Below are 27,917 nucleotides of genomic sequence, written 5' to 3'. Positions count from 1 at the left end.
TTTCTACCAACTCTGGAGGGAATATCTGGCTCTTTGGTTTGCTAAATGTTTACCAGCTAGTTGTTGTCTGTTGTTCAGAGCCAAACCCATAGTACACAATGGTTTTTAAACACAAAACAGCTGCCTGCTGCAGCTGGACATGAGGCTGATGAGCAGAGTTACTGAACTGACACAAACTGTTGAAACCAAAACAAAGACTATGCTCTGTGGAGCTGCAGTGTCAGGTGATTATTCTCTGGAGGTTCATAACTGCGTGTGACTCAGCAAACAATACACAGAGTCATGGAATCCACTTATAAATGCAGAATATTGATATAGCAACTTCAAAGTGTTTGGCTTTAAACAATTCAGCTTTTTGTCTGCAATGTTTCTGATTTCAAGGCAATAATAGATCTTCAGCGCATCATCACTTAGGAAGGTTTTTAGAGAGACTCCCACTCAGAAGTGAGCACAGCAAGAAACGTGTCGTTCCTCTAATGATGGCAGTGAAGTCCAGCTCCTGAAGCCATAAAATAATGATTTGGTGGGTGGATAACAGATAGAGGACTGATTACTAAATTATCATCCTCCTACCACAACACTGTACGTGGAGATATGCAAGGTGCACTTGCACAGATGGTTTCTTGTCCAGATTTATTAAAGTAAGTAAGAAAGTTTGGAAGGAGAAACTCCAGTGAAAGTGTATCATATGTGACCCATCCTCCAGAGCAGGTTGAGCCTGCAGACACATGGTCTCAACCAGCCTGCACGCAGCTGAAAGACAGTTTAAAGGTTCTATGTAAGAGATTTTAAACATTAAGGTTGCAGTCAACGCTTTCTATTGCATTGGAAATAGATATCGGCTACACACAGCACAGTTGATGCTGATGCTGTTGTTGTGCTTGGAGCAGCAAGAGTGAGCACATACTGAAATAAGTTTTAAAAAACACACCTGATGGAAGCTTATAAAAATGAAGGCTCAGACGCTGACAGGAAAACCAACCTGCAGATGAGAGGCTATGGATCCATGTTATCAGTCTGCACTGCAGCTGGTTGGATATTTGTTCATGTGTTGGCTCCTCTGTACACAGGAAGACGTTTCTGGTTGTGTATTTAGGGGCAACTTTCACATGGCTTCACTAACTCCCAGTCAACACTATTTGTATAGACAACACCTTGTGTGTTTGAAGGTGTGACAAGGTGTTTATTTTTGTTACGAGGTGCAGGTGCAAGTGCAGGTGCAGGTGTGACATCTGGTGCTAGTGAATATCATACATGACCTTTAAGGGTCTTGTAGTTTCTTACAGCCAAATAAAAGTTACACAATCAAAATGATACAATAGAGTAAATCATTTATTTCATCATTAGAAACCAATATTGCAAAAGTGACTAAAAAATCATTTTGGTATTTGTCATCTTTCACATATTTTCAGTTGCAGAGCTTCGTAACGAAAACTCAGGAACCAAAAGAAAACCCAGCACAGTGAAATACAGAAAATCGGAAGAAAAAAAAAAGGTTCAGCACATACGGCAAAAAGAATCACAGAAAGAGACTCAATACAAACACATTGTACAGTTCAAATATATTACAAACAAAACAAAACGGATGTGATCAGGTAAATCCAAACATTGTGGCCATCAACAGAAACAGAAATTAGAACAGTTTTATCCTTGCTGCAAAAACAATGAAATCAAGACTAGGTAAACTCCTACAGGTTGTTTTAAAGTTTGGTTTGACAAGAAGCAGGGTTGGGTAAGGTCTGATAGAAGTGACACAGAATCTAATGCAACCAAAGTGATCTGAAGACGATTGTCTCATATGATGTAAGGATGTTAAAACATTGGGAGAGTAATTAGACACCAGTCCTCTCATCCTGTGATGTACAACTGTATTAGTAACACATGCTAGGAAACTTTCAAGCATGTGGACACTACAATTATTCCGATCCATTTCATGGGCTGTTGGCTATTTGGATACAGAGGAATGATTCCACACAAAAAGAGCAGTCCCATCAGATTTGTGAGAAGCGGTTCTGAGGCTTGGTCTTGCACCGGTGACGACGAGTTTCACAGAGGACGCAGAGGAGGTTTTGGAAAAAGAACCAACCCAAATTTAAAAACAGTTTTAGGGTCAATAAAACTCTCCACTGGCTCAATCTATAGCCATTTCATGAGGTTCTATATTTACACAATATCTTTTGAGTATTTCTGGATTGTTTATGATGGAAAATGGAAATGAATGAAAAAAAAAAAGTCACCAGATAACCAATCTGATAATATTACATATTATTACTGTTATAAACTATATAATGATATTTGTCTGCCCTTGACTATTTCCTGACAGGGCACATCTACTTCCTGAAGCCTCTCTGGTTTCCTGGAAAATGTCAAACTCTTCTTTGCTACTGAGACACTGTGATGTTGTAGGACAGGCAAAGTGATATGAAGCATACTGATCACTGAGGAAACAATCCTCATGAGTGATGTAGATTATTATCTGCTTCATCAACTATTCCCATCAGCCTTTGTTTGAAGCCTGTGTGCTGTGACAGTGTGCTACCGGTTCAGAAAAGGAGTAACATGATGTTGAGTCTGAAAACCTGAAAGCTAAACGTGTCCTGCCTCTGATGCAAACCAGTAACCACGCTGTGATCCATACGCAGTGAATGTCTGTCGGTCTATTCAAATGTAAATCCTCTTGTTTGTCTAACTTTTCAATGTTGTTCAGGACATTTAAATTCCATTCTCTCTGGGTGTAGTCAGCGTTGCGGCTCCCTGTCCCTGTCAAGGTGACACACAGCAACAACTTCGATGGCAGTAAAATAAACAGTCGGACTCGTCTCGAAGCACAAACGCTATTCAATAACACAACAAGCACCAGCACTGCTCTGTTTTCCCCCTTTCCTCAGTTTTGCCATCTGCGTCTCCGACGCCCATGGCGACTTGAGGGAACGTCCGTGATCTTAGCCTTGGGCGAGTTGCCGTTTCAAGGCAGACAGCTCATCAAGGTGAGTGACAAGGTTTTGTGGGTGGGAACTTACGATTCACTTCACTGCCTGGAGGTGAAAAGTTCCTCACTGTGGCTTTAACACTATATCTTTAAACCTGTTTTCTGGACAAATCTCAGAGCCAAGGACGGCCAGGTAATGATGAGGAAGGAGCTTTGAAGTCGTCACAGCTGTTCAGTGACATCACAGACACCGGCAGCCTGACAACATGACGGCTACAGAGGAAGTCTTAGCTCTGTGGTCCTGCATGTGGGAGATGGCCACACCCTGACACAAAACCAACATGATGATGATACAGAAACCGAGGGTCAATGACGGTCAATGAAGTTTGATCAGACCAAAATTTCACGTCCCAGCAGTCTGATATAATACAGTGAGCTCCATAAGTACTTGGACAGCAGCACACTGTTTGCTGTTCTGGCTCCAATCTCTTATTACTTTGGACGATCGCCAACTTTCCAACTTTACTTTGGTAGTTTTCTCAGTGATATTGAAGGAATGGATTGAGTAGAAGTTGGAGAAGTGCATAACTCTGCAGTGCAGTGCCAGACTCTGGAAGTTATATGACTTGCACAATGAAAGTTATAATGTATATACGGGAGCAAATTAAAAAAAGGAAATTGTGTGCCTTTAGCAAAACCTTGAGGTCATCCAGCTAGAATCATTTTAGCTGTTCTTTTGTTTTGAAACTCTATCTCCTCCACAACAATGTGGGGACTCAATAAATACGAAAACAGAAGGAAAGTGCACTTCACTTTCCCACATCTTCTTGAAGCTGTGGTGCAGATGAATGATGGCTGTGGGTAACTGCGAGCTCAGTGTTTGTGAATTTAAACTACCTCAGTAGATTGAGAGAAAAATATACATTGAATATATTTATGGCAAAGAACTGACACCACCATGTTAACTGGGTATTCATGCCAATTTCATTAAGTGTGTCCTACATGCTGCGTTACACGGATTCTGTGCCTGACATCCCCACAGCTAAATCCTCATTGAGCTACACTGAAATAAAACCGGCTGCGTGTCAGGAAAAGTGTGTCAGGTCTTCTTAATGGGCCTCGACTTTATTATTACTATCATGTGTAGAAATGTTTGCCAAGAAAATAATATTGCTACTGACTGAGATTGGAATTAGAACTGTACAACACGTGCTGCAGTTTATAATAGTACAAATATAATATTTCCTTTTCACCTGGTACCTTTTAAGGTTTAAGAATCTGGAAATGTCCAGAGAACTGATGACTATATTGGAGACAGATCATTTAGTTGGAAATTGTGTTTTGAATAAATTTAGGTTAGCATGAGATACATTTCAATAAACAGATTCTAGATGTGAACATGCAGAATCTGTGGGCGAGGATTTGGGGTTGGAATCCTTCTAGTTTGATCGATTATGCTTGAGCAGACTTTTGTTGCTCGCAGGTGAACAGTCCACGACGAGAGCAAAGGAGACGGAGCTCATTGACCGAAATGCATCGGCTATCTGATTTTTAATTTATCTGCATTCATAAGCAGATAGCTGTTGATAGAGATAAGTCAAAATGTCGACTTGACCGAACACACCTTTAAAAAGTGTCACAGTGTTTTGTGTGATAACAGAAACTGGATGGACGGGAAACAGTGTCAGAGAACTGAAGATTTGACCCAGAAGGCCGATGGGACATTGGCATGAGATTACCAATATTGGCAATTTTATGCCTTTTCTTTATAGTCCAGCCATTTTCTTAGACTTTGAACAACAAGTCTGAGTTGTAACTACGCATTTGATGTGAAAATATCTCAGACAACAGCCTTTACATCATCCTTTAACTGTGTGGGCAGGTACAGTCTGTGTTTGACCGACATCCCCCTCACTCTACTGACAACATAGTCCTCTACGATCAGTCAAAAGGCCAAAAGTCCACAGCACACACGCTCACGTTTATGAAAATCAAAGGTGTGAACATTAACAACGGCTGTAATGTCATAGACGTGACAGTAAAACTATGACCCTGAAACTGAAGCAGCTAAATGGAATTCAGCCATCATTAATTTAGTTATTGGACAGCTGTGGCTCAGGGGGTAGAGCAGGTCGTCCTCTAACCGGAGGGTCGGTGGATTGAACTCCGGCTCTTCTAGTCCACATTTCATTTTGTCCTTGGGCAAGATACCAAACCCCAGAAATTGCTCCTGACGGCTGGGCTGACAGTGTGTAGGAATACGTGTAAGATATGATGCATGTAGGAGCTCTGTTTGAGTGTGTGCATGAATGGGTGAACGTGAACTGTAAAAGGGTTTAGAGAGGTCCACAAGACAGGAGTAGTGTTGTATAAACAGTCCATTTACCATGTTATCAACACTTCTGCTCTCCCTGTTTGATGATCTATACAACAATTGTTCAGCAGAGTTCAGATCATGTTCACACTCTGTTCAACATAAACACACAAGCTTCTGCACTGATGTTGAACCCATGGAGTCAAAACATTAAACTCTGCATCACTACTACTCACTGTACACCAGTCCCTGAGGTCACACCCTTTATGTATGAAAAAAGTTATACTACTTCAAAAAAGCTTATTTACACGATTCCCCTTTTATTCGTCCACAAACATTTTTCTCCTTGGAAAGTATTAAATATTAAATAGACCGCTCATAAGTGCACTGTAAGAGCATTCTCAAAGTATTTTTGCAAAGCAGACGTACAGAGTCCGGATGATGGACTGTTTCAGAGGCATCTGCTCACATACTGTGAACAGACGAGTACACTACAGAGTGAGGATAAGCATGCTCCAGTGTGCATCAGTCTTTATTAGCGGTTCTTACACACATAATCAAGAGACTGTATCTGACCCTTCGACTCCAGAGGTTCCCTCAGTGGAAGATCAGCCGTTCTGCCTATGACGTACCGGCGCTCTGGCTCTGCTCCATCGTGTTGAAGAAGAGACAGATCCCTGCAGTCAGCAGCAGGTGCATGGACTCGTACAGTAATTTGGGCGAAAAGACACTCCATATGAAGAGATGGTAGCGCAGAACGGTCACCAGCACAATGTAGGCTGCAGCCGGCACAGACCTCAGCAGCGCCAAGCAGTAGCAGCCGTGACCGACTGAAACCGGGGTCCTGCAGAGAAGAAGAAGAGGCATCAGTGAGGAGGAAGGACCAGCAGGAGGCAAAGCAGGCACATCTCTGTGCTGTGAATAATAGGAACACTTCCTGTAGAGCAACACAGAAAAGTTTCTATGTGTGCAAAGGTCATCCTGAGTCAATTGATTGTTTCTAAATGATCCTTGAGGATGTTGAGTCACTAAAGGTGCCAATTGTTTTTTGATGACACATTCGGAATATTTTACCTGTACCCGGGAGAAGAGTCTGATCCTATTACCTTCACACAATATTATGGATTGCTGGCACATTCTGAAGAAGTAAATAACTTTAAACCTGCATGATATGAGGATGGATGCAGCGAGGAAATCAGGAGATTTAAAATCAAACACACGCCGCTACACAAGCAATTTTGTTCATTTCAAACAGGCAGAGTCCCAGCTGAGGGGGAGGAACTTCAAGAGAAGACACACTGATAAGGTAGGAGACGTGGGAGAGAGTCCAGATTGGAGGTGGAAATTCAACCAAAGGGCCAGTAATGAAAATGCGACTATATTATTAAATGAAAAGATAAAACCTTCAGATCTTCATCTGTGACAAGAGTAAGAAAATAAAGTGTTTGTTTGATCTCAGTAGTTTGTAATCCAGTGCAAAATAAGGCCTAAAGGCCAATTTATACTTCTCCGAGTCCGCTACGGAAGGACGGACGGATCGGACGGACACTTTTTGATTTATATTTCTCCGTTGCTGAAAACAATTGGGCGCCAGAACAGTAGGTGGCGCAACGGAAGACAAGCTTAGAGAAGCCTACCTCATGAGTTCTCAGAAGAAGTCCACGTTCATTATTTACCTGCTCCCGGCTCCTCACACACAGTCTACGATGGCAACCAAATAAAATAAAGTGACACCCAGCTGATGTTATCGTTTCTTAGCGCAGCGGTTCCCCGGTCTTGTTTCCGAACGGCGTTGATAATTCAACAGCTTGAAGCTATACGGAGGCAGCTAGCTTCCCCCACAGCTTCCACACACAGTCAGCAGGGACACCCGATACTAGCTACTACCAAGTGTTTGCTTCTAACCTGACGGTGTTTGAGAAACAGTCTCATGATAGCCGTGGAATTAAAGTCGTGACCGCATGTTTTTTCACAGTTACGACCGCAGTTAGCATGGTGGCTATGATGCTAGCGGCGTTATGAAAGTTCGTTATAACCGTATGTGACCATACACACATGCCGTCAGGGCTCTAACCAGCCACCGTCAGCCGGACAACTCCGCTGGCTTAACACACTTGTCACATTAATCCTAGAGTCGTAGTTGTGTTTGGGTTTATTGTGATATAGGAAATGAAGTTTGAGGTCCGGAAATGATGTCATTCCGAAATACTGTCGTTAGCGGACCAATCACAGCCAATGGCTATCCGTAGGCTCTCCGCCATGCCGACGTGTAGTTAGAAAAATCTGAGCTGCACGAAGAGCTCTCCGTGGAGCTCGGAGAGGAGGTTCCAAGGCAAAGAAGGCGGTCCTATCTGTCCGTGTCCGTCAAAACGGAGAAGCATAAATTGGCCTTAAGCGTCCGTACAAGAGCTGCTAGCCCATGTTACGCTGGCTCCCCTCATACGGAGGCCTGAGCCGCTGTGGCTACACGTTCAGTGACCTGCTCCACTTACATAAACATAACTTTAACTTGAAGCAAAAACGATGGTCGACAAACCGCTCTAATAACGCTGTTATCACACATGAATAAAGTAAGAACAACAGGTCAAAGATGAACCACAACTTCCCAACAGACAAGTTTGATATTAACTATAACTTTTATTATATGTCTGGTTTCATTTGTAAATCTGTGAGTACAAAAATCGGCAAAAATAAGCAAAAACCCCTGAATCCCATTAAACCCAGTGAATTTCCATAAACGTTAAGCCCTCCAGCTAATGGCTACGTCCACAGTGCTGCTGTTTTTAACACAGCTTAAGTTTATTTCTGTGTCTGACCTCAAAGAGCTGCTGAAACATTCATGTGCAGCCTCTCAGGTACGTTAAACAGTCTGTAAAATCCTGCCAGAGACTTCATCCGTCTCTCGGTGGAGGAGATGAGCCTCATCTTTGACTTTGTGTCTAATTTGCGGTTACAAATTATAAATGAATGAGGTGATAAAGAAGCTTAGCACTACTTTAGCTTGATGTCATTTACAGCGAGGCGGTGGTTGGAAAAGTTAAATTCTTAAAACAAAATGACCAGGATGTAGAAAGAAGGAGAAAGAAGGTGAAAGGATGAGATAGAAGTTGTGGTCTGGTTGTTCTAAACGTTAGACAGTGAAAAAATGAAGGATAAACGATGCATCTAGTGACTGTCCTCCTGCAATATATCATATGTCAGTAAACCAACACCTTACTGTAGAAAGCAGCACTAAAGATCAACAGCCCGTCACCATCTCCCCTTGTGCTTTTTCACCTCTCAACAAAGAGCCAATTCAGTGTCTTGGAAATCAAGAAAAATGTGGAAATAGTTTGACCTTTATATGATTTCTGCTGCTTGTATTTGAGCCAGTGTATGTGACTTAAATGAAAATAGTAAAGTAGAGATGAGTCTCCTCTGATTAGCCATCCTTGAAGCTCCTCAGTGATTATGTGGAACAATAACACAATGAAAACATTGACTTCAAACCCTAGTACGGCTTTAAGTGGACTAAGACGGTGTCAAGGGAAACCCGTGGAAAAGCTATTGATCAAAGCCCATTTCCAGCATTTTCCTTGTGGCCGAGCTGCTGACGGTGCAGAGTGAATCTTAAATGAGCGACCGTCTCTCTGTGTCTCTGGATGAGACTTTTTTTAGCCTCATATGTCCATATTACAATGGGGGCTTCCGTGAGACGCACCCCACTGTGATTGATGCTAGCAATGCAAGATGGTCCTGTAGTGCAGAATATAACGTTCACATGCTGGATTTAATGTGTAATGTGTGAAGGGTATCGTAGGTTAAATGATATCAAACTCTGGGGCAGAATGAACAACATGCTGGTGATTGGGTTACGGAGGGTAAAACCACAGTGAGTGTAGTGAGGCAGCGCAGGGACCAGCATCCCCTCCCATTAGCAGCTGTTTGTGGGCGGATCAATCGTGCTGTCACTCTAAATGCGATTTACCACCTGCTTACATTGTTGTTTTTGGACCTCAGGTTCACATTGTGCTGCGTCTGAGTTCAGTTTTCTAGTAGGGGGGCATGGATTTATATGTATGAAATACACAACAGATAGGTGCTGTTATTTAGTGCCTGGTTACTGTAAATCATTCTCCCTTGCCACTGTGGCTGTACTATGAATTTGTGAAATATTTACTCTTAGAGGTGGGGTAAGTGATTTTAATCGAATGCACTTTTTGTTAAATTCTGCTAATATCTCCTCATGGTCCGCTATTCGTGTGTTCTATGTGTGGGCTGGAAATAATCTGGTTTAAATACAAAGCTCTGTGTCTGTATTTGGGAAACAAAAGCTGCTTTCAGTCGTACACTGAACTCCGGAAAATCTCCTGACTTTCTCCAGAGGGGCCACATGTGAGAACACAGATGTGAGAGTAAGAGACGAGTTTCTTCTTTCAGCCACAAAGTAAAAACTCTGGATAATTTCCGAATGGCGATATGAGAAGACAGTGGTGACACACACATATAAGACACAGACGAAGATTTGAGAGCTCTTGGTTATGAGGGCTGACGCCAGTGTCGATGTGCTTTGAACCAAAAACCAGTGATCTTTGCAGCGGAATTAATACTTTACTTCCTGCCTCTGCCTGGTGCACCACCCCTCACCTGAACGCTCCAGAGGTATCAGTGCTGTTGTGAATGCATCTGAGCGCAGAACCTCCTGCTGTGTTGTTCATAAGTGAAAGGAAAACTCTGGGAAAAGCCACATTGCAGACGTTCTCCAGAGTTCATGTCTGAAAACAGCTAAAGAAAACTGGACAATCCAACAGAACAGCACTGTTCCAGCCAATCAGCAACAAAGATATTCATGCTCGTGCACAGGGCAGCAGGGGTCATGAACAGTATATGCTACCTGTATGCTAATCCTCTTTCTTAAAGCGATTCATAAGTAAAACGTGTAGAAATGTCATATGTTACATCCTGAACGAGAGAATGTCATCATTCCTCTTCTTCTACTATTGAAGGATAGGATACTGGCATGGGGACTAATTCCAACTTGAGGAGATCAGTGGTTCACCTTGGCAATGACCGAGAATGAATGAATGGGGTGGAGATTCTGAAGGAGCAGTGAAGATAGAGGTGTAGTTGTTTTGGTCTTGAGTTTAAATATCAACGGTGATAGTCATGAAATCGCTGACCCCACCTTAAAAGAGTCTTACTGAAGATGATGGAGGCCATTATAATCAACATGGAGAATAAAGTTTATTACTTCTATGCTAAAGTGGAATTGTTAGGGGGTATTGTCAGAGAAAACTTTATGGACATCGATACAGGTTTCTGTGTCTTTGTCCCCAACATCATTGAGAAGTTCTCTCCGACTTTCAAAGTCCCCCTCACATTTCTCTGCGAGTCATCAGAGGGGAGCCACTTGGACACAAATGTTGGATGTATTAATGGATCAACTTTGTCATCCCCAGGCTCTGCCTCTGGCAATGCAAACGTTTTAAGATGAGTAGAGCTTTTTAATCAGAGACTGTCTGGGCTGCGGAAAAGTCAAACATATTATATTCAAATATGGGATCGGAAATTATTAAGAATCTAAATCATGCATTGAAACATTTCTCCGGGGCCTGGGTGCTAAGGAATTGTAGGGACTTTAAATCACAAGGTTGCAGATAGATGTTATATTTATATCCCTGAATTACTGTCACTGGCATTTTAACAACGGCGGCAGGTAAAATACAAATACCACACTTTATCTACATTAAAGGAGGATTCTGGTTTAGGTTCTGTCTGCAGGGCCGTTGGTGGCAAGACACAGAGCTCATCACTCGGCACTGTGCAGGGGCCTCATGCTGAGGGGGAGCTGCATTTATTGGCTGCATTCACACAAACACACAGCAGCCCAGCGCCTGGCTTCCCTCCAGTTGAGGTGTTACGCAGGTTAAGCTGTTTACATGCATCTTTGATACCGTGCAAGCCAAATCACCCTGCTGCCATGAGTGAACCAATTAACAGAATATATATAGCAGCACCTGCACTGTCCCCGCAGAGAGAATTCAGAATGAAAAAGTATATATATTTTTTTTAAAGATTTAAGAAACACTCCGGAGTCCCTTAGCAGTGATGATGCTGTGGATGAGATGCCATCGATGGTTTAGAGTACAATAAAAGGAAGTATTTCTAACCATAATGTTCCGAATGGGTTTTTATTCATCCATTTTTCATCCATCCATCCATCCGCTTGTTGTATTATTACTTCTGCCAATGAGGTTATGTTTCATTTCTGTCTGTCGTTTATCAGGATAACAATCTCAGCAAAAACTACTCAAATCATTTTAATGAACCCTGGTAAAATTTCCTTTAGGAGCAGAATTGTTAAACATTTTGAAAATCCTGGAAGAGATAAGATCTAGAATTTTTTTTGTGAAAGGGTGAGAAAGGTAAACTTGCAGCAGTGAGAGCCTTACGACTATATTACATCTCATCCTATACCAGAGAGTGCTTAACACGTGACAGCTGCTTTAAAATCCCACTTATTATTACAATAATGTTTTCCTAAAATTGAACTGTGAGTGTAATGGCTGCCTTGAAAAGAAGGAAAGTTAAACTTCTACAGTTTAAGGTGAGAGAAGCCTTTTCATGACTTTAAGTTTATGTATTAGTTACTAACTCACTTTCTCCAATACTTTTAGCTATTTAAACAACAACAACAAAAGACACTAGTTTCTCATTGTATTCTTTCTGGAAAGTGCAGACGTGCCAGCAGGGTACAAACTGCGTCAGGGTGACTTACCGGCCTCTCGCTGAGCTGAGGTAGCAGACCAGGTGACATGCCCAGAGCACGGGCCCCGCATAAGTGTTGAGGGCCGTCAAGATGATGGCAGGTGCCTCCACGTAACTTTCCAGTCCGATGAATCCGACTGAAATGTCGACGGTGCCAATGTTGTTGGAATTGCCCTGCAGAAGCAAAATACATTTTTATTTAGCATCGCCAGGGGCGCGTGGATAACTCACCCAGTGTTCCGACAAAAGAGTACACAAAGATCTGTGGGTGAAGCTTTGTAAGCATTTCAGAGCTCTGACGCCTGCTCCTTTGCCTCATCATCATTACTTTGAGCTTCTGGCAACTTCCCAGCAGCTCGGTTGTTTGTGTTTTCCAGACCAGAGCAGTGCCCACAGCCTTCTATCTGCAGCTGAACTCAGAGAGTCACTCAGGTCATGTTTGTGTGCATATGTTTATTCACCATATGTTGGTTTTCTTAATACCAAGCATATTTATGACTCATTTAACTAACAAAAAAGTTAAATATGCCTGAAGTACACTCAAGATATTATACTGCACCAACCCTTTTTCCTTTTCTTAATTTCTTTATCTTGGGAAAGTGTTTTCAGTGCAGTACAATCACGATTTTGAGCCACAATATAAAGTGTATATGGTGCTATAAGTGTAGCATATATTCACACAAGGAAAACAAACTGTGATTTAAATGTAATAGCATTATGCAAAAAATTTGCTAATATGAAATATTTAACTTAACCTGGGAGTGATAGTATTTATTGCACCGCAGCAACTTATTCATACTGTGTGAAGCAATTAGTGTGTACATGTATTTACTGTGTTGTTTGGTTGTAGACTTTTTGTTTTTGTTGTAATTTATGTGAAACAAGGCCTGTCTTAGGATGCATGACATAAGTCATCTTACTTGTACTTATGTTTATTTTATTTTTTTTAAGAGTACAGATCCATTGTCTAAGCAATATTCCCTTATCTATGATTTATGATAAAAACCTTTATGTATTTATTCGAGTCTAGTCCCAAAGTTCAGAGAATACTCAGTCAAAGTCATTTGTGTTCAAACTCGAGCTGCTCAGGAGCCTAATCTGATTTCTGGGTGGCACATTCTGATCTTTTCCGATTAAGCTCAAGATGTCTCATTAGCATTTCACTTTGTAAGTGTTTTACTTGACAAATTCAATTTCTGTCTGCATAACAAGTGATAATTACCTTTAAAATTCCTTCTGATTGCTAGGCTGTTACATTTAAGTTCCGCCCTATGCATGAACACACACCAGGAAAAAAAAAAGCGTCTCTGGGAATCAGCAGAGATCAAGGATGCCTTTCTTGTTACATTTGAATGCGACGACGATCCACCAGCAGCAATAGAACATGTGATCGTTTAATTCCCTTCTGTGCACACGCCGTCTGTGATCGCACAGGACGAGAGCATTAACAGCTGGCTCCATCTAAAACAAACACCCAGTGAATATCAGTGAGCAGGTGGATGGCTACATATGCATGTTTTCTATTTGCTGAAGACATCGTCGACCAATACATCACTCGTGATGAAGCAAGAGAGCATAAGATGTTTTATGTTTGAATTTCCAGACAGAATTGATCGTCATAACAATGGTAAGAGAGCGAGGATGGTCGATGAGAGCTCTTTGCTGAAGTGCACACCACGCGGAGAAGAAGCATGGATATGAGATGACTCCAGACACACCTCTGTTTGGGGAAAGTCTAAGTACTGACGTCTGTACCTTGTGTGAGGATGATAACTTCAAACCTTTTATATACAGTGTTTCCTATTGATCATCTTCTAGATCATAACAAATCTCTAACTTGGGGCTCTAAGTGCATTAAATTGCTGCATGCAGTACTATTTGCAGTACTATTTGCAGCGTCCAAGCTCCAACTATTGTCCATACAGTATTACTGTCCACACTGACAGACAGACCTCATAGTTTCAGATGCCTTTTTGCATGTACCTGGAAGTGACAGACATATCAGTCCTCTCTCACACACAATAACTTGTCCATCACTTCTCTTTCTCTGTCACTCTGAAGCATGTGACAGTGACATTCATGCGTGAACGCGCGCACTCCCGCTACCTCCATTCATTGAATTCAAGCTTTGCGATTGGCTATATGTGCAAAACAGAAATAACTGTAGAACTGATGAGAACAGATGATCAAATGAGAGATCCCCTTTTCCTTTCTCAGCTCTAAAACAGTCCATGATTCATAGTTTTTACAGGAGGTTGCTTGGTTGAATTCATACACATCAGGTGACGCATAAGCTCTTTTGCAAAAAGTGTATCATATCTGAAGAATAAACACCTTCTTGCTGCTTCACAGACCATCTGGTTTTGGAATGGAGATAAATCCTCAGAAATTCCACTGCAGCAAATCCGGACATGTCCATCACTCCAACATGACTGACACAAACAAGCGGCTAAATCCAACAGCTTTCTGCAGATATTTATGAGACTCTACACTATTAAAATCAAGACATGTCATCACTACCACCAAGCCTGATATCAGTCAAATCAGCAATACTGTCCACATCAGATCATTCTGTTCATTCAATAATGCACAAACCCTCATCTCATGCTATTGTCTCCAGTCATCTGGATTACTGCAACTCATTATTCACAGGGGTCCCCCAGTAATCAATCTACCACCACCAACTTACTAAAAACCCAGCAGCTATGGTGTTCTTACAAGGAGTCAAAAGTATGAGCACATGACGCCCCTTCTCGCCTCATTTCACTGGTCACCCATGGTTTTTAGAATTGATTTTTGAAGTTTGTCCTTTGTTCTTTAATCACTGAATGGCATTGTGCCGTCCAACAAAGCAGAACTCATCCTCCCTTTCACTTGGGCTGCACTCAGACCTGGTATTAACATCTGGCTTGATGACAAGTTGTCAGCACTAAGTTCAGGTCTGAACGCACTCAACGCAAATGCTTCCTGGACCTGCTACAGTTTCAAAATGAACCAAATGTATTTTCACTCTTCTCGGTTACAATATCAACACTGACCAACACATAATGATTGACATTCTCCTTGAATTGGTCAAGTCCCCCTCGGCAGCAGCTACACGCAGCTCTCTCTCTCTCTCTACCTCTCTCTCTCTACCTCTCTCTAATGGCAACACACGCACACATACTAACACAAACAGTGACATCGGACATATCTGTAAACTCAACATAAATGAGTCAGGATTATTTGCATTCAGGATGGATGTTAATGTGTGTGAACACTCATACTTAGCATTGTCTGCTTGTGATCAGATCTCTCAGGATGGATGTTAATACCAGTTCTGACCACAGCCGTAGATCTGCTAAGTGGCTGTGACTCTTGTTACCCAGGACAAGCCTTGTTACAGAGGGTGGTAGGGCTTTTACTGTAAGGGCTCCACAACACTGGAATAACCTGCCTAGGTCAATCAGACTAGTTACCTCAGTGTCCTCTTTTAAAATGCTTTACAAGGTGGATTTTTATAAAAGGAATTTGATTGAGATGTTTCATTCATTGTCTCCTGTAATAATTTGTTACAGTACAAGTTTTCAGTTGTTATGACTGTGAAGCACTTTGTACACCGGTTTTATGAAAAGTATAATACACACTATTATAATTATTATTGTCATAATTGTTATGCTAACATCTTGAATCATGATTGATTTGCAGCCCAGAGGTCTGGGATCTACTGTAACTGCTAAATGTGATGTGTAACAGCAGTTTTTGTTTCAGAGCAGTAAATCTAAATCACATACACGCTGTCGCAGCTTTACAGATCCATTATGGTTAAAGCTTCGTTGAGAACGTTATTACTCAAAGGTCTGTGATTACATGCCTGGGCAAAATTGTCTGGTGGCAGTCTATTCCCGAGCCCATCACAGTATAAATGAACCAAAGGTGATGAGGGTTGTTAAAATGTTAGGGATGTGGAAGTTCAGTGTTGACAACCGAACACAGCTGCTAACCAAACATCTGCATTGGGTAGAGGTTAAATCAAATGGCCTATGAGGAGCAGTCACAGCCCATAACCCCATAACACTTCCCCGGTAAACAAGTAGTCCAGCTGCTGAGTAATTTAATTTAAACACAAACACTTCCTCTGCCCAAAGCAGGTCCTATTACACTTTCCTTTATCAGTGGTGATAGTTTTACTAAATGGTGCCGCACTCCGTGTGCCAGCTCTAAAGGAGACGTCTCTTACAATCAGAAACTTACTCAGGGTGTGTTGCTCTCTGAACTTACTTTTGACGATGTGAGCCTCAGCAAGTTTGGTTCTATGAGCCACAACTTCCCACCTCTGCCATTTTTTCTGGTGTCGGCATCATGCACTTTTGTAAACTGTTTATATATTTTTTCTAGTAACAAGACATGTGTTATGGATTTGCTGGGGCAGTTCTTCTGCTTTAACTGAGCTAAATGTGTAGAGAGAAAGTTAAGTGATATAACAGGATTAATAAATATTTTATCTTACTGTCAAAGAGCAAAACCACCGATAACTAAAGCACCCAGAATTCTGTTTTAAAGGAACCAACAAATGCCTTTACAAAAACAGCTGTTGTTCGGCCAGAGATATGATGACCATATCAGAATAATGATGGGTCTCACGTTACTTTTAAGATGTTGACAGAAACTCAACACAAAGCCTTGCACGTTGACATATGGAAGCTGCAAAATTACAGTCTACACGTTTGGCAATTGAGCAGCTCAGCTCAACCTCAGTCAAAGGCCTTTCTCAAGTTAACCACAAAAAAGTGGCAGATTAGCTGAATATTCAGCTGCCAAAAGCTTTATTACATTGTTTTAACAGAGCTAGATGTTGAACTACTCTAACTGGAGACTTAAACACTACTATGTTGAATCTCATAGACTGTGTCATTAACTCATAGACTGTAAGACGGACGACATGACCGCTCCCCAAAGGTGAAAGCAAAGTGTGTCGATCGCCACCTGGTGCCTGACTGCAGTACAGGTATTTACCCCCTGTCATCCACGTTATTGTATGGGACAGGGACCAGGTTTTGTCATTTTAGGTAGTTCTTACCACATTGATGTTTGTTCAAGTGTTACATTTTTCTTGTCAGATTGGCTTGAATTAGTTATGATGCAAAAAAGGGTGAAACATCATGATTGACAGCTGAGAGTGACTCAGGATTAGTGGCACCTTCCTACTGTGGCTATATCCTCCAATTGCTACTGCACAGACTCTGGCTCCAAATTCAAAAGAGGGCAAAGTTAGTATCTGGTGTACTCTAGTTTCATTTCTATAAAGTGAGATTTTGATATGGTCTGATCACGTGACTTTTCAGTCTCACTTTTCCATTTGCAATCGTGTGGAGAACAGTTGCTTTGAGGTTTCGCTGTTAGTTAATGACACTTCAAAAACTCAGGAAACATTTAATCATGTTCACAGCTCAGCTACACTGTAAGGTGTGGTTACAATTGCAAAAAAGACTAGATCACAACTGGGTGTGGTCAGAAGGTAGGAAGGAAAAACACAACTTTTCTGCCCTGAATTTACTCTTTATAACACTATCCTCTGCACTACATATTATTGCACACAGTGGCTATTAAAATATGCAACACTACTAACATGCTTATTTGTGTTTACCTGAAAGTAAAAGAAGGCCTGACCAAACCAGTAGTGCATGATGGTGGTCTGGGCTGCGTCGTAGTGGAGCTTCTTCCAGATAAACTGAGCCATGAGCGTCTGGATCAACAGGCAGCAGCACAGCACGGGCATGTTGTGGGGACGGAACAGCAGCGTGACCAGCAAAACCAAACCGCTGTAAATCTCCCACAATCCCCTGCTCTTCAGTTTGGCATCTGCTGTGATGATTTGGGAGCGCAGCAGGTCCTTGGTGCCCGTGAAGAGGATGCCCAAAACGAAGACATAAACAAAGCGGGCCTCCACCGTTCCCCTAAAAGAGAAAGATTCCAGACTGTGTCACTTTCACATTTGCAGTAAGCTGCTATCGATCCCCCCCCAACAAAACTCCTCGTTCAATATTCAATGTGGTACGTGACTCTGGGATGTGGATTCTGGCATCTCTCAGCACTTGTTCATATATTTAGCAATGAAATATCCAGAGCTAGATTTTGGGACATTCGGAAAATGATCTAATGCAGGCTTTATGTGGTAATAAAAGAAAACTCATGCTTCTTAATAAAGAAAAGCTGTAAAAAAGACAAGAGCAAAATCAAATCAAAGAATTTAACAGAACCAGAATAAGCGTCCTCATTATCTTCTTCAGAGCAGGAAATTACAGAGGGAAAGCGCAGAAGGGGTCTTAAGCTTAAAATAGTAGATCTTATTTAGCTCACATTGTTAAATTTCTCAAGCATTAACATAAACTTACAAAAATCTGTGGGACATCTTCATATATAAAGACAACAGCCTCACATTATACCAGTGGTTTCTTCATATATCATCCAAATCCCTCTATTATAACAGCATATTAAAGTTCACTACTTTAATTAATTCCATATCCCAATCTCTTGTTAGACAGGATTCTATATATTTCTATAACGCATAACCTTTCTTTCATTCAGTATGCAGTGTGTCAATGTAACATTAATAATTAAAGGTGAAAGACAGAATGAATTGCCTGAGGTAGACCGACTTCCTCACACCAGTCACTCTGTCTGTTGTGATTGTTTCTGCATCATTATCATACAGGAACACTGTATTAACATATTTTAGTAAGTTGTAAGGTTGTGTGACATTTGATTTAAACTCTATTTCTTGAATAGAGCACAAATTGTGAAAAGTGAGAGGTGATAATGGATAACAACAGCAAATCCAGACTCCAGGCTATTATTACTGCAAGCTTAATTCTTCTTCTGGAAGTCACAGAAAACCTTTTTCAAAAATACATGAAACATACTGTTGCATTTATTAACCCAACTATAAGGGAGAGTGCAGACCTCTGCCTAGGCTTTGTCACCATACTGAATAAAAATGTATTGAGATCTGATAAATTCGGATCATTATCCAGATCCGCTCTGAATGTCACCTGTTCATAGATATATGCACTCTACACATGCCAGATTTTTAACATAAAGAAAATCACCAAATTCTAACAATGTTAAAGAAAGTGAAAATACTATTATTGACCTGTGACCCAGGGATCTCTGAGAAATCAACAACAATGTTGAAAAATGCAATCTCACAATGTGAAAGAAAGTGAACATAATTTTTTTGAATCAGGCTCCTGATCGACATCAAAATCGAATGGTGTCTTTCTTGGGTGATGCTCCACCCTTTCACGAAAATGTATGAAAATCCATCAAGGAGATTTTGCGTAATGCTGCTAACTCACAAACTCAGACAAAAACATAACCCGAAGTTTTTGATGGATGGATGAATGGATGGATGGATGGATGGATGGATGGATGGATGGATGGATGGATAGAATGTGTTTCGTGATCTATTTGTTTAGACTGAACAGAATATTTCTGGCTGAAAATCTACATGGATGGCAAAAAAGGGAAGGTGATCATAGTACAGCATGGAGTAAGTGAACTAATCCATTCAAATACTGGAATCGTTTAATGTTAATCTACTACAGTCACTGATATAAATGAGGTGGACAAGAGGTGATGCAATCCAAGAGTCCTCTATAATGTATCCCCTGTGTTGCATGACAGTGAATCTGGGGCTAACCTTTAAAGCTCCTACAAGGTTAGAATAGTTTCACCAAGGTTCTACTCCATCTAAAAGGCTGATTACACAAAAATCCTTTTCCAACTATCCATAATTGATATGCTCCAAAAATGTAAGCTTTAAGGAAAAGTGCTTTCGATTACGAAAGCAATTACATTTTAGTCTAATTTCCATTTCAGGCATTCAGCATATGCTCTTATCCACAGACACTTAAATGAAAACATTTCTTCCCCTCAAATCTGCCCTTTAATTAATTTACATGTATTAACATTTGTCCAAAGAGGAAGAAATTAAAGGGTAAATTAGCCATTATAAAACACAATCAGACAACAAATGGGTGGTAAGAGCTGTGGCAATGATAAATTGTTTTATAATAGTCAATAATGGATTGGTGGGGAATAAAGAGCATTAAGAGCTAATGAAGTTTAGGGAGGCACTGGATTTTCATTCAGTCACAGCCTCAGGGAAACTGAGACTTTTCTTTTAAACTTCATTCATTTTTCAACAAAACTTTGAATAACTATATCTCTATACAAACAAGAGAAATACAAAATTAATTAAATAGGAATTTTCAACATTCAAAATAAAACTGAAATTAAAACTAAGAAAGATAATCATCAATAACAAACCCTCCATACAGTAAAGTGAGACATCCTGCTGCTGGTAGCTATGAAGATTATTCTTTTACCCATTTAACAATACTTGGTCTAGTTTCCATTGTTTTTAATAAACAGTTTGGCCACAACAAACATTGATCTAATACGATTTTCTCTTTCCTCCTCATACAGAGTTTCTGCAAGTTATGATTAAGACTTTTTACGACCATAATGAATGAAATTTGAAACGTCAAGTCTAACAGATATGAAGGAATATCCAAGTCCTGCAATCACTTACACTTACAACATAATTAAAGATATAATGAAGTAGCCCAGTGGAGAGTAGCCCTCAAAGCACCACGATATCTCACAAGCTACAAGCGGACACGGTACCAAAGGCGAGACGAGTGAACTGAGATTCATTCTGACAGTTATTATTATCATGTTGCTCTTATTCATAGATTATTTTAAGAGCATGTTAATATCTGTATCAGATAACTGATATAACTCAGACTTTTACAATTGCTGTTTATCAAGTGTTTGTCTCTGCTCATAAAGAAGAGTTTAAAACCAAAACCTTCACTCAGGAGCAAAACAATTTTTTAAACTTAAAAGAAATAATGATGTGACATTTATTGTGATAATTATTGATATCGACTAATATGAAATGTTTTATCTTGATACAACCTTTGGCAACAATACCCAGCCCTGTGTTCATTTAAAGTAGCTTCTGGTATTTATGGTACATTTTCTATCAAACATAAAGTCACAAAGAAATATTTCTGTTTTCATTTGCACAGCCATTCAGAAGCTATTTATACGTTCAGTGAATCGAAGTCCAGACATTATGATGACGCTTCATCTCAAAACCATATCCCAGGGTAATAGGATGCCTCTCGTGCAGCAGGATCCAGTCAAAGCTGCACGAGCGCCACAGGATAATAGCTGACCCTGAAGGAGTTGAGCAAGTATTGGATATGTATTATTTATCAGTGTTTTATGGAAACCTGTTCCAACAGGGGGAAGGAGCAGAGTAATATGCTCCATACAGCACTATTCTATATTATTCACAACTCCCCTAACAATATGGCAGGGACTGTATTCATCATTATTTTATGCAAAGGAAAAGCAGAGAATCCTGGCCTGGATTTGATTCTATGAGAGGACAGTGATGGATTTCCAGCTGCCGGGCTCACTAAACTGGTTTGCATGGTGGAGAGATGGAGTGAATTACAAACTAATTTTTCCGTCCCGACATGTTTGTGTTTAACAGCCGGCACTGTGTCATGCATTTGATGTTTTATGTTATTTTTACAACTATGCTTTACACGAAGGAAGCAGAGTGAGGAGAAAAACGGAAGCATATGAGATCTACATGGCTTCCCTTGTGAAACTTGTGTATTTGATCCTGAATGACTGGAGGATAAATCCACATCAGCTGGAAACAACAAACACTTTCTGAACACTGAAACAAATGTCTGATGGTGGGAGGCATTTTTGCTTTGACATTTTCAAAAGTAGAAAAGTGCGACTTCTTGTCTAAACAATAAAGGCTACTTTTTGTTTATGTCATGTCCCCATCTGCAGCACTCCCAAAAATGGCTGCTGCAATATTAAGCTTCCTGATTATATTATATCACATTTTCTCTACAGTTCAATGTGTAAATGAGACAGCTTTGCAGCAGATTCCTCAAAATGTCCACTCATAAGTTCAATTATAGGAAATCTCTGATCACCATGCATCTCTTCAGACAAGCAGCAACTACAAATGCACCAGTTGTAAGCTAGATGTAAGCACGCTAACAGACAGAATAACAATGGCAAATGCTGGGTTAATAATGCTGCATTTTTTATTTGTTGGCAGTATGCAAAGTGTTTTGAAGCTCCAGTCTAGAGGGAGTTTTTGTTCCTGCCAGCTTTCAGCACAGGGAATTTTTAAGTCATTGAACGTCAATCCTATAAAATCCACCCTCAGATATATATTAGTGTCATATTGTAAAAGGGTATTGTAAGAGTTCTTTAATTGTCGTATAGCAGGCTGTCGTTCAGACCAGAAGGCAAGGGCCGAGGTCACAGTAAGCTCAGAACAATTAACAAAAAAATATGAATAATGCTGTGATAATGGGGTTTTTAAACCAGAGAACATTAAGCTTTAAGAGCAATGCTAAGGTTTTTTGGCATCATTGGTTGAGATCTCTTGGATTTGAGAACTTAACTCTAAAAAGAGTCATGTTTTCAGTTCTGTTTCACAGTGTCACGATCAGATTAATAAGACAAGGCCAGTCATTAAACATTCATTAAAGCAGATACAGTAACACTGTAGCCCAAATGGATTAATTAATCAAAGATTCTTTAGTCAGGTGAGTCTACATAGAAAATGGTAAGTGCTAAAAGTCTGTCCAAAACCCATTCCCTCTGGTGTCCCTTTTATAATACGGGACACGCATCATCAGTGAGAATACCGTTTTTTCTTTACCCCTTGTTCCTTTTATTTGATTGAAGACACATTTTGAGTGATATAATAAATCAACACCATGGCAGAGTATGTCCAATTTAGCAGAGTGGGTAACAAATGCCAGTCTGATGTCAGGAATCTAAGAAACCAGTCCTGTCAACTTGTGGGTGGGGCGTAGTAGCTTGGTGGGGAGACTGGGAGCAGAGGCATCGGCATATTAACAAATTCATAGATCCCAGTCATTAAATGAGGAGGGAAGGTGTAGAGTTAGATTTGAGCATTTTACATCCATTTGGGGAATATGTTTACGACAAATGTTTTGTGTGAATGAGAGCCTCCGGAGTTTCTCCTGGCCGTAGAGTAAAGTCTGCAGAGGAGTTCAAAGTGAGAACACAGCAGAAGGTCTCTGCAGGGTTCAAGGAGAGTGACAGTGGTGGGGTCGGGGTGGTGGTGTTGATGACGTTTATAACATGAAAATTGAAATATAAAATAAAAAATTGAAAAGAATACAAAATAATATTTTATCGTGAAAAAGTGGAGTCCCGCATGTAGACACAGATGAAAATGTGAAGAGACTTTATGGCGTTAAGGGAGGAAACAGTTGTCAATGTGCTGTTAACAAAACCTGTGATCTCTATAGCTGAAATAATAAGTTACATCCTGCCTCTGCACCAACCCTCACCTGAATCCTCCGGAGGATTTGTTGCTGTTGTGAACGCATCTGAGCAGAGCATCTCCTGCTGCATTGTGCATGTGTGAAAGGAAAACTGAGGAGAAGGTCCTAACTGTCCAGAGTTCCTCCACAGGTGATGTCTGAAAACGGCTTAAGAGAGATATCCTCCCCTTTACATAGAGAGGGCATGGCCAGTCAAATCAATCTTACTTGCTGCATTGTTTCATGTTAACAGAAGTAACACTGGACAGAAAATAGGAGCTTGTCATGCTGTGGTACAGAGACACAGCCTGTTACCTTGGAAACAAGCGCTTGTGTTCCAGCAAGTGAATAAGAAAAGGTAAGACGATGGCCAATCCCCTCGACATGTTTGGTATAACCCTTCATCAATCACCTGCATCAGGCTAACACTTGGAGTAAATCTACCAAAGCAAGTAATTCACTGTCAGATGAGAGCTGACAACGATGAGGGTCTGCCCACTGCGCCTGAGACCTGGACTTTTGTGGGATTAAACTGAGTACGTCGAAGTGGCAACTACTGGGGTGCCACTGGGAGTAAGTGGAAGACTTTCGAGCAATGGTTACAGACTAAACATCTAATTACAAAACAAACCACTGGATCGATATATCTGCCTTACTGGCAGCCTTATGTTTGATTAAAAAGAAAAGCACAACAGCAGCGGGATTGAGACCAAAGCAGTTTAATAAACAATGGCCTGAAGTCAGAGGAGGATAAGACTGTTAATTGTTACCACTGATATATTGTAGACGACATAGGAAATACTTGAAACAACATTATAAAATTAGTCACCCCTCGGTTACTAAAAGAGAAAACTGAATTGTGTGTGTTACTCACTGGCTGTGAGTGTGTGCGTGCATACGTGCGTGCGTGTGTGCGTGTGTGTGTGTGGCGGGGGTTCACAGGTGTTTTGGGACAAGTCTGAATACATTTCCATTTTTAAACAGGATCGGTATGCATGAATATTTTTAAATTGGGAACCTGCACAACAGCCCCGTCATACATAAAGCAGTGCATGATAAAATGGGTCATGTTTTGTGCAGGAGTGGAACACATACATACATACAAACACACACACACACACACACACACACACACACACACACACACACACACACACACATACACAAAAGAAAACAAAAACATAAATACTTCCTTCCTGGCTTTATGTTTGGTAGAAGTTGTGCCATGAAGACACACGGGTGAGAGAGACTGCGACAAACTGTGGCTATGATGTAGACAGACTCCGACAGGTTGGGCCCTCAGCTGGCTGCTTTGATGTTCAGCTACTTCCTATTGGAGGTCCTCTTCAGAGAATTTAATTTGCTTCATCTTTTATGTTACCTTGATTTATGTATGTTTTGTGCTGTTAGTGCTCCGGTATTATTGATGATTTCTCAATATCCTGTGAAATAAAACTGATTCAAAGTGCATGTCTTTCCTGTCAGTTGACAGCAAGTCTATTTTTAGGTTCTTTTCTGATGCCATGAGGAAGGGTGTGTGTGCGGGAGAGACAGAAACACAGAAAGCGAGAGAGACAAAACTGTACCCACAGTGACATCAATCCAACTATCTCTTTGAACCGTTTAAAGTGAGAAGCGTTGGCGGCTCTCAAACCCATTAGCCATTTTGAAAGATGCAACAGCACAATTAGATCTTTGGCACAAAGGGAAGGAAAGGAGGGGACTAAGGAGTGATAAAAACACAGAAAGAGTGACACAGGAAGAGCCGACTTTGAAAGGGTCATTATACAAAGTCATTCCTCTTTATATTCATGTAATGGTTGAAATGAAAAGTGCAGCAGCGACAAAATGAAAAGGTGCCGCATTTTGGGGGGATTTTTAACTTCAGAAAAAAGAGAAACTGCTTTGATATTGTATCTGAAATCATCAGAAATCCAACTGAGCTCTTTAAAAATACCAAACCAAGAGATGAAAAAATAATGTCGGACCCATGGGAAATACAGCGCATTATTTGATTCCAACTCAGCAGTTGCAAACCACAAACTACAATCAAAGCATTATTTTAGTGGAAGGCACAAATATATACGTTCTTCTTACCCAGCAAACAAAATTCAGCTTCCAACACGGACTGCATGTTACTGTTAAAGCTAGGGTTGGTGATCCAGAAATAGTTAGCAAGAGCAGGCTACACTTCGAAAAATATGCAGCTAATATATCCCACCCCTTCTCCTCCTCGTCAAAGCTACGCCTCACATGAACACACACTGCCTGACAAGTGCTGGAAGCCGACTTTTCGGGGACTAGCTCACTAACTTCTGTCTGTCGGCTCTGCTTCAGCAGTTTATGTCTCAGTGAGATGTTCAGTACGCGCACAGGCAGGGTACACACAGGCAGGCAGGTCTGTAAGTGACCGACAGGTACACCAGCCAATCAGAATTCAGTCCTAATGAAAAGATCGGTACTGTTTAATACAGTCCTGCGAGGGCCTGTTTTTCCCAGACAACTTTATTTATTTATTTATGGCTATCGGGATGTGAAGAGAATTTCAACAATAAGATCAAATGTGTTTCAGAGAAAACGTACAAACCTTTCCTTTAAGGCCTAAAACTAAAGTTGTTCTTAGCTCTACAGAATAAAAAGCAGTGTAGACTAAATCTCAAATACATATCGGTGGCGGACCACCTTAATGATCAACTTGTTTAATTCTGAAGAAAAATCTGAAGGACTGGGTCAGCCGTCAACCTTGTCAATCATATAGCTCATCATAAAGAGCCATGGTCCCTGCGTGGCTTCAGTTCAGGTGTCTTTGTATGAGTAAGGGTGAGAGGTTGAGCTTTTAATTAGGTCAGCGAGTAGGAGAGGCTGCCAAGGAGAACAGGAAAGGTTAGGGAAGGCCAGGTACTGGTGGTAGATGAAGGGAAGTCGGAGAAACAAGACAGGAGAACTCTGTGCAGCCGTGCACACTCATTATTTTCTGACGGGGGTTAGTAGCAGATAACTCTGTGCCATGCTACAGACTGCAGAGTGAAAAATAACCACAGTTAGGGGCTCAAACACTGTTGATTCCCGATCTTTGAACTATGCTAAATACTGCTATTACATATAAATTGTTCTGAATGATCACACACACACACACACACACACACACACACACACACACACACACACACACACACACACACACACACACACACACACACACACACACACACACACACACACACACACACACACACACACACACACACACACACACACACACACACACACACAGTAAAAAGGCATTATTAACCGAGAGGGCTAATCTATTTTAAGACACAAATTAAACACGATATTTTATTATTCGGGTTAGGATCAAGGAGACTCAAAATTTCAAAAAACTCACTGGACACAAGAGGGATGTGGATGAGATAAAATGCTCTAACATGTGTAAAAACTCAGTGTGCTTGATAAAGGTTGAAGAGTAGATGAGGAGATTATTACCCTCAAGAAGATACTTTGAAGATTTAACTACATTTGCAGATTAAAGAAATCCAAATTTATGGGAAATTTAGAGCTTCCAATGAACTCAAGCTGCATGTTTTTTTGGGGGGAGGAAGTCGGAGAACCCACACAGACACAGAGATGACATGCATACTTCATAAAGTAAGGTCCCTACTGGCCGTCATGCTCAACCCAGAACCTTTGTGCTTTTAGGCGACAGCGCTAAACACTGTACCACCGTGCCGAGCTTTGTTTGTGTGTAGATGCCTTTTAGTATGCTACTCAACACTAAACATTTGGTCTAAGTATTTGTTCATAAAACAAAGGATATATATAATTTTTGATCTTATGATGGCTCCAGTTACAGTCCAGCACCAACAGGCGTTTGTTTGTGTCCCATTGTCAGTGTGCTATAAAGGCTATCCCAGACGTTCATCTTCCTAGCTCAGTTTCTAGCTATTCATGGGGGATCCCGAGACGTTCCCCGGCCAGATGGCATATGTAACCCTTCCTGTGATTTCTCACATCTCAGTTGCACAAACCACTAACGGAAGGTGCCCAGGAGGCAGCCTGACTAGATGCCCAAACCAACTCAACTGTCCCCTTGCTACATAAAGGAGCAGCGGGACTACTTGGAGTTCCCCCCGGATGTCTGATGTGACGGGGGGGAATGCAGATGTACTGGTGAATCAAAAGCTTTGCTTTCTAACAGGCATTGAGATTTCCAATTTCCCTTTCCAGCATGAATTATAAATTTGCACATATGGAGTGTCTATATACTTACAGACCGTCCACTTAGTGACCTTTTCATTGCTCAGCATTGGTGAACAATGCAAAGTTTTGCAGTTCCCTCATGAAAGGCAAAAAAACTTTCTTTTCAAGACAAATGAAAATCAAATCTTTAAAACTATTATTCCACTACTCTGCATGCTGATATATTACCACTTCAATTTATCCGCTCAGTCTGTGCTCTCATTACGCAGCTTACCTCTCTGTGATGTGAAAATGTAAGATAGATGTAAAGCAAGAAAGAAAAAAAGGGTACATCAGTTCATCA

General features: G+C 40.9%; 1 protein-coding gene across 1 annotated transcript in view; it reads right to left on the bottom strand.

Annotated features, from left to right (window-relative positions):
- Positions 1–1,314: 1,314 nt before the first annotated feature.
- Positions 1,315–27,917, bottom strand: part of pigg (phosphatidylinositol glycan anchor biosynthesis class G) — a 68,805-nt gene continuing 42,202 nt past the window's right edge. Inside the window, exons 11-13 of the mRNA XM_053428846.1 lie at positions 17,617–17,926; positions 12,001–12,164; positions 1,315–6,087 (exon numbers count right to left, since the gene is read on the bottom strand). Of these exons, the coding sequence (XP_053284821.1) occupies positions 5,865–6,087; positions 12,001–12,164; positions 17,617–17,926 (697 nt within the window). The 3' untranslated portion in view covers positions 1,315–5,864. The remainder of the gene's footprint in view (positions 6,088–12,000; positions 12,165–17,616; positions 17,927–27,917) is intronic.

This window comes from Pleuronectes platessa, chromosome 8 (genome assembly GCF_947347685.1).
Source record: "Pleuronectes platessa chromosome 8, fPlePla1.1, whole genome shotgun sequence".
Lineage (NCBI taxonomy): Eukaryota > Metazoa > Chordata > Actinopteri > Pleuronectiformes > Pleuronectidae > Pleuronectes > Pleuronectes platessa.
Note: the sequence above shows the minus strand (reverse complement) of the source record. Positions and strands in the feature narration are given on the sequence as shown.